Source organism: Cannabis sativa, chromosome 8 (assembly GCF_029168945.1).
Source record: "Cannabis sativa cultivar Pink pepper isolate KNU-18-1 chromosome 8, ASM2916894v1, whole genome shotgun sequence".
In the NCBI taxonomy this organism is placed as follows: Eukaryota; Viridiplantae; Streptophyta; class Magnoliopsida; order Rosales; family Cannabaceae; genus Cannabis; species Cannabis sativa.
The window spans coordinates 28,583,097-28,590,964 of NC_083608.1; the positions used below are offsets into that span (position 1 = coordinate 28,583,097).

General features: G+C 34.7%; 1 protein-coding gene across 5 annotated transcripts; it reads right to left on the reverse strand.

Annotated features, from left to right (window-relative positions):
• Window positions 1–3,344: 3,344 nt before the first annotated feature.
• On the reverse strand, window positions 3,345–7,390 carry LOC115701220 (uncharacterized). Of its 5 annotated transcripts, none has more exons than XM_030628954.2 (8): window positions 6,853–7,390; window positions 6,642–6,745; window positions 5,875–5,954; window positions 5,474–5,615; window positions 5,249–5,398; window positions 4,643–4,844; window positions 3,627–3,728; window positions 3,345–3,539 (listed from the first exon to the last, which is right to left on the reverse strand). In XM_030628954.2, exons 1-7 carry the CDS (start codon window positions 6,881–6,883, stop codon window positions 3,628–3,630), a joined length of 810 nt encoding a protein of 269 aa, XP_030484814.1. In that variant the 5' UTR covers window positions 6,884–7,390; the 3' UTR covers window positions 3,345–3,539; window position 3,627. The 5 variants fall into 5 exon arrangements, with proteins under 5 accessions (XP_030484814.1, XP_030484815.2, XP_060958682.1 ...); XM_030628955.2 differs by having other exon boundaries at window positions 5,875–5,982; window positions 6,853–7,008; XM_061102699.1 differs by having other exon boundaries at window positions 3,345–3,728.
• Window positions 7,391–7,868: the final 478 nt, after the last annotated feature.

Here is a 7,868-nt window from a genome sequence, read left to right on the forward strand (position 1 = left end):
TATATATATGTTCTGGACTTAATAGAATTTATACATTAAACAAAATCATGAAATAAATCATGTGAACCATGCAACATAAAGTGATTTTTGATCTTTTATTAATTATTAAATCTGATTATATTGAAATTAGTTTTATTTAGGGTACAAAACCTAACAGGAGGGTATGGCTTCGAATGGACGACGAAGGGCTGGCCTTTTAGCCTCAGACGGAGGGGATAATCTTAGAGAGAGAGAGAGAGAGAGAGAGAGAGAGAGAGAGAGAGAGAGAGAGAGAGAGAGAGAGAGAGAGAGAGAGAGAGAGAGAGAGAGAGAGAGAGAGAGAGAGAGGTTTAGTTAGAGGTGATTATATTGTGTGAGTTATTTAGGTTTAATATTAGGTTTTCATTTAAGGTATTCTAAATGGGCTTGAGATTTGTTATGCTTTTTTTAAGTAATTTACCATCGGTTGTGCACCGATGCAAAGTTTGTATTGATGCGAACATAACACAAAAACCCTGTAACTAACGCTGAAAGGTGCGTCTAAGCAAAACTGACACAAAATTTGACTCCTGTAATTTTTTTTAAAAAAATTTCATCTTTAGCGTCAACTTTTATTTTATTATTGAAGTAACAACTGATGCAAATTAATTATTATTAGCATCGGTTAACAACTGAAGCAAAAAAGTGAGTGTTGACTTTTGCATCGGTCAACAAATTTGACCAGACATGTTGACCAACGAAAAATTTCTTTGTGTAATAGTAGATGAATCTTGTTATCTTTGACCCATCCGTAGTAAAATGAGCATAACTGATGTTGTAGAACTTAAATTCGCGCAAACTTTATACTGTTGGAAAAGGTCATTCAAAGATCTACAAAAGCCATGAAGAAACAATCTTCAAATTCATCCTCTAATAGCGTCTAAAATAAAGGCCAAGTGGCAAGTCTTAGAAGTTACAAAAATTCATTATCCTCCATTGTTGATTATGCAAAATCACAAAATGATTTCGAAACTAGAGATTTTGATTGTTAGAAGTTTATGGTATTTCATAATCAATTTAGAACAATAAGAGAATGTTTTTTTTAAAAAAAAAAATAAGAACAAGATGATATTCAAGATTCATATTCATGGGATGAACATGAGCCTTGATAATCAAGAAACAAAATATGGAACACAAAATGAATTAAAAGATATAAATAAAAAAAAGTATAATGAAATATCACAATAATATGAATTAAAACAGTAGGAAAAATAAAAGTATGAACATAATTAAATAGAGAAATATACAAAGATTAGGGTTAGAAAGTTCTAACTCAAATTTGGGGGAATCAAAGACTAATGATTGTTGTCCAAAATCTCTAGTCTTAAGCCTCCATGGATGATTGGAACTTATCTCAAAGTAGGAGTGAGAAGTGGGATATATAAGATTTGTAAAACTCAACAAGTCAAGCATTTTTGATGAAGTTTCTTGGAGAAAACAAATAACCAAGTTAGAGAGAGAGAGAGAGAGAGAGAGAGAGAGAGAGAGAGAGAGAGAGAGAGAGAGAGAGAGAGAGAGAGAGAGAGAGAGAGAGAGAGAAATATGTGATCATATTTTCATTATCATAAACCCTATATAGTGTAGAAATCGTCTTAGGTCTCAACCAATAGTATTAGGACACTTGAAATTAAATTTGGAGCATAAACACGTTTAAAACACAAATCTTAAACTCCCCTTATAATGCTCCAGCCGACATGTCGCTTAGGCCTAGGTGACATGTCACTTGGAACATATGATAGAGATCAACCTATGTATTTTTCATGCAACATGCATTATGTTCGAAGCGATATGTTGCCTAGACAACTATTTTGTGTTTAATTGTCCTCTTTGATATCTCCAAATGATTTCAAACTTCATAGGTAACCATATACATTCTATAAGGTAATTTTAAACCCAAAAAATCAATTATAATTATGTTCTGCACTATATCAAAATTCACACACTCTTAATGTGGAACTATCAAAGGTATAAACTACCATAATTGTGCTTACCCTTTTATTATAATTAACCAACCTACAACAGGAACTACCATTTTATGGATGGAACCCTGAGCTCTAGGTTGACCTTTAACCTAGGTGCTCGGGGTTGATGTCTGGTGGTGCTTGGGGCTAAACTACCTCTTGGATAATGGATCATTCTCATCCCACGTCCCATATGTTGTTTTAGGAGAAAAATAAGTTATGCTCTAGATGGAATCACTTTCTGAGCAATGGATTCACACGAACTGTGGAATACGTCAACCTAGGCACCCAACATGTGAACTGGTCTTTAGATAACTTGATTTGTTTTCCGAAAGCACTTGTATCTTCATTGTTGACAAAAACAAGGATATTGTCTAGGAGACTTCTTCGAAAAGTGTACTAGAGTGCCTCAGGTTGACATGGGCACCCATATATATCTTGTGAGCCACCTTAGGTGCCCAAGTCAAGGGAAAAGTCCCTGGAATATGTTTTGTTGATGTCCAATTTTCTTTTCGGTGAAAAGTACACACAAAATTTCAATTTCGTCTAATCTGCACATGCGCTACTTGATAGAGTTGAGTTAGTGCCCAGTTTCCAGTGTTAACATAGGCACCCATATTCTGAGAAGTGGACCTTTAGGATTTTGTTACCAAAAACTCAAGTCCTAACATTGATCCTTGTTGGATTTGAGGAATCGAGACCAAAGAAGTTCCATAAAACCAAAACATAGTCGTCATGTCACCCAAGGTGACTGGATATCAACCTAGGCACCCATGCCTATCTAGCGCCTCCAAGTAGGGCTTGTTTCGAAATTGGTTTTGGAGTTTGAAATGTGGTTGTGGCTTATCTCTCTTCTATTTGAGTGCAATGGTTGAGCTAATAGCACATAGATATTAGCTTAGAACTGAAACCAATGCAAATCAAGGTCCAAGATGTCAACTTGGGCACCCAGTACTAACATGGTCACAAGATGGCCCATAAAATGTCTAGGTGACATCCTTAGCTTTCCATTCTAGTTTCTCGAGTCATTTGTGACCTAATTACTTAGACAGTTAAAGGATGAAGCTTAAAAACGATTTTGCAGGATCTAAGTCTCTACCTAGATGCCTTCAATGTGCAAGTAACACTGCATAATTTTAAGATGCAAGGCCAAGATTGTTTTCTTCAAATAGTGTCCATGTCATCAAACTAACTTGTTGGGTAAACACTAAGTAATCTCATTATTTAATTAATAAAAAAATAAAAAAAAATTATTTTCATGTTAATTACATGGTTCGCAGATTTTATTTTACGTGATTATATTTTTAATATATAAATTCTATCAAATGAAAAACATATAGTTGTATCCAATGTGACTACCTGATATGGTTGTTTGGGCAATGATGTGGCATTGCATAATTCAAACTAAAAAACATAAAAATAATTTTAAAAAATTTAAGAAAATATAATAGTAATTATCATTGTTCAAAAAGAAAATGTAAATTGTAAAATTAAAAACTATCTGAGAAGGTGCTCAAATGTATGAACTTAGATGAAAGCAGTCCACGTGAGTTCCTCGCTCTGGGCAAGCAAAAATATGTAGTGAGGACATGTGTATACATAATACTAAACGAGTACAAATGAGAGAATAAAAGAACAAGATATTACTTCAAGTTTCGAAGTCTGGCACCCCCAATAAAATCGAGTTCGGATCATTGGATCCATGTAGTGGCATATATTCCGACCCTCTCACATGAACACTGAAGCAGGCTACAAAAAATAAACACCAGACATTATATGAAAAGAGAGAAGAATTACGAATTTGCTAAACATGTATATCTACAATTTTGGGATGCAATCAACGTCTGAAATCTTTCATTTTTTTAATCCTTTATATGATACATTTACGAGAAGGAGAACTTGAATCATAAAGTCACTCAAACTCAACCACTTGACCTAGCCTCAACATGCTGAAGGCCTTTGATTTCCGATAACTATTTCAACGGCATAATAGGACCAATTCATCCAAATAAGAATAATATGTAAATGCCATCCAATTTTACAGAGTTATAGTCTATATATAAGTGGGAATACTGATTATCAAAGAAATTCTAGGTCCTATATATATTTTCCTACTTATTACCTTCTTTTTTTTGTTTATTTTGTTTTCTTTTTGTTCGCATTTTGCATTTTTGCATGTTTTCCCTGCCAGTTGGACCCAAAGACCTCCCAGTGGCCTCAAGATTTTTAAGTTAGTGGGGATTCGAACCTTGGAACAAATCCCTACCATCACTTTACAACACTCCTTACACTACATCTTGGGGTTATATTCCTACTTTTTCTCATTACAGGGGACCTAGATGACAGATTTAAGATGCACTTCCTAAGTGTAATTCTTGGCAGTAAAATGCATTCAACAAGAGTGCCATGTAAATATGGTATTGGTTGACAAACAAGGATGCCTTACACATACTTGCCATTAGGAGTTACCTACATGATTCCGACAGACTATTTTCATAATGTTTGCAGAAGACAAACATAACACCTTCTAGAGTGTCAATTTAATAATAATTCACTGGTTTATACAATCATTTCTATTATAATAGTATTTAAAAATATGACTCAAAGCTAATTCATGACAACAAATGCGACATTGAGAAATGGGGGGAAATGTACACACATACCATTCTCAATCTTTATTACACTTTGAAGCATTGTATCCATCTTCGTATTCATATCATGACTATCATCCATTCTTGGAACAACAAGGGTCAGCTCCCTGTAGATATCACGAACAAACTTGCATATCTTCTGCGCATACTCAATTTCACCATCTGATATCCGACCAATCGCCAACCGCATCAGCTCTCCAGTCAAATCAGCAAGCTGCACATGAACACCCAGAAACACTTTTGAAAGTTGAAAGTCCAATCATTAATTATGTGAGTGCATTAGTGGATGATTATGTGCATAAGCCAGCTCACAAACATTATAGGGAATATGCAAGTTGTATGTTAAAAAATTTGATATTTGAGCTACATTAATCATGTTGGTGAATGTGTATGTCTAATGTGCATATGAACGTATTAGTATACAATTGACTAATCTATCTTCAATCAGTTCCCAACTAATTTATATGATTACTTGACAATAATATAGAAGAACAAAGCTATAATATATTATATAATAGCGGCTCTCTACCTATCTAGGTTCATGTGCACCACTAAAACTATCAATGTGCTTCACAGACAACATATATTGCAATTGGAGCTTAAAATGTAAGCAATTACCCCCAAAAGATAGTCGAGAACATTAATTTGCAAAGGCTCCAAGGAGGGGTCACTAAGAGGCAATAAAGTAGCATTGATCTCATCAAGATGCAAAAGAGTTCCCATTCTACAAAACCTACAGAATGTTGCAGCTTCAATATATTCTTGTACCTATAAAAGAGCAGTAACAAATAAGTCAATCAAGCTGATTTTGATGGGTACAACAAATAAGAATTAAGAGGTTACCCCAGGTGAGTATGCTCGTCTTAGCTTCCAAAAGTCGCTCCCTTGCAATTCTTTTATCAGCCGAGAAATATACTGATCTGCCACAGCTACTAAATCCTTTTCTGCTTTTTCCAGAACCTCCTCTTTGTTGTTTTTACCAAGTCTTATTTAAATGAAATTACAAAACAAAGAGCTTAGTACTCGCCAAAACCATCACAAGTTAAGAATGTAAGGATAGAGTGAATATGTCTAAATCAAACAATTACTAAACAATGACAAGATAATTAGAAATGTAAATAAGATTTGATCGGTTCTAGATACTAGGAGAAAAGACTAAGAAAACCATCATTATGAAAAGCTTAACAAATATGTTGATAGACACATTAAACTTCCGTTTCTATATTTCTCTTCATTCTCGTTACCTGTGCACCTGAAAAATGACTTTTTTGCTGTTCATGGTGATATCACGACTTGCTTTTACCACTCTCTCCCGTTTCTCATTCTGCAGACATAATTTAATGCATCCGTAACTGAAAGAACAAACAGTTGCATGGAAAGGACACAATCTTCAACGACAATGATATATTGCTGCTTATATTGCTAATAAGAAGCGATTAGACTGCACCACTAGATAAATGTCACATTGAAAAATTCATCAGCAAATAGTTGCAGCCCACATTATTCTCTATAACAATTGAAAAAGAAAAGCTGTTGGATATGGCTATTCCTAAAATTACAGTTCAAGTTTCCAGTTACGCAGGTTCCAAGTATTATCTTGGAAACACAGTAATTAACAAAAGCATAAAACAAAACAAAATTAATCAAATTATCATAACAACTAAACTAAGTACAAAAGTAAAAAACCAAGCCAGCAGACCCAGACGAATTCAGCTCCCCTAAATTGTTATTTCAACAAAGATAAAATGTGTGAAAATGAATTGCAAAATTACCGAACGCTACTCTACCACCACTGAATTTCATCTATAATAATAATAACCTAGTCCTTTTTCAGCTTGATGCCAGCCCATTTGGAGGGGGTGACAAACATTTCAGAGACTCTCCATTGCAGAAAGAAAAAAACAGAGCTTGACCTTTGAGTTTTGAGCTTTGTGATTTAAGGAAATAAGAAAACCAAACAAGAAAAACTCACAAATAAAGAAACAGTAAATAAAGGTTTAGAGAAGTTTACAAGCTGATTGAGGTAGTCCGTATATCTGGTGAATGCATCCGCCATGGTTGAAGACTCGGTGGTCATGGCCCTCGCCCTCTTGGGTGTGCTCATCGTCCCTGCAACTTTGGTAGCAAATGGTATACGATGTGAGAATGAGAAGCGGAGAATCATTAAGAGAGAGAGAGAGAGAGAGAGAGAGAGAGAGAGAGAGAGAGAGAGAGAGGGTTACTGTGATGGAGCCGGTGGGGTTTGGTCGCCATAAGTGAAAATAACCTCTGAAATACGCAGCTGGGTCTCCCACCCAAACACCTCTTCGTCTCCACTCTCCACTTCACTACAACCAAACGGCGTCGTTTTTGTGAATTGCCATTTTGTCCGAAAAAGTAAATGTCAATTAGGGGTGTTTCGCGGTGCGGCTGGTGTGGTTTTTAACCATTTTTTCAAACTAACCCGCATATGCAATTTTTTTAATTTCTCAAACTGCACCCGCACCGCAAAACTAAAAACTGCACAAACCGCACCGCAGAAAATGGTGAGGTGCGGTGTGATTTTTGCGGTTTAGACTATCACAAAATAATTAAACTATCACAAATACAACAAAATTTGAGCAACACTTGTCAAAAATACCATAAGGCTTGAAAATAAATATGAAAAAAAAATTTAAGTTTTAACAATACAATAATACTGGGCTTTGAGTTGAACATTTACATATTAGACCTAAATAAATATAAAAATTGGTATTTTTATAATGTGCGGTGCGGTTTGAACTGCATATTAACAATTCAAATCGCAAACCGCATCGCACCGGGCGGTTTAGGAAAAATTCAAACCGCAACCGCACTGTAAAGAATTTCAAACCGTATTTTTTCGACGGTGCGGACAGTTTTAGCGGTTTGATGAACACCCCTATTGTCAATCGTGAATTGGGTCTTTCAATATTTTAATTTATTTTAAAATTTTAAAATTTTATAAAATATCTTAAATAATTAAAACACATACAACAATAAAAAAAATAAGCTTAAAATTTATCTTGGATGTTGAAATAATAAAAGTGCTATTGCGAACAAGATTAAAGAGCAAAAATGATTTCAGTGATGTGAATTTTCTTAATGAATTACAAATAAGTGTAGAGCACTATATATATAATCAATTAGGGGAGAAGAAGGAGGTTAGTTAAACAACTAACCCTACTTTCCTTAAGACAAGGGACAAAAAAGACTAACTAAAGTCATGAAAAGAAATCAA

Excerpts from the sequence above, each read along its gene's own strand:
- LOC115701220 (XM_030628953.2), bottom strand. The coding sequence starts at position 6,794 with ATGATTCTCCGCTTCTCATTCTCACATCGTATACCATTTGCTACCAAA. Across the intron at positions 5,955-6,641 it reads CGGACTACCTCAATCAGCTT|AATGAGAAACGGGAGAGAGT; the intron begins GTAAACTTCTCT and ends TTATGTCTGCAG. Across the intron at positions 4,845-5,248 it reads TTCTCGACTATCTTTTGGGG|CTTGCTGATTTGACTGGAGA; the intron begins GTAATTGCTTAC and ends GTTCATGTGCAG.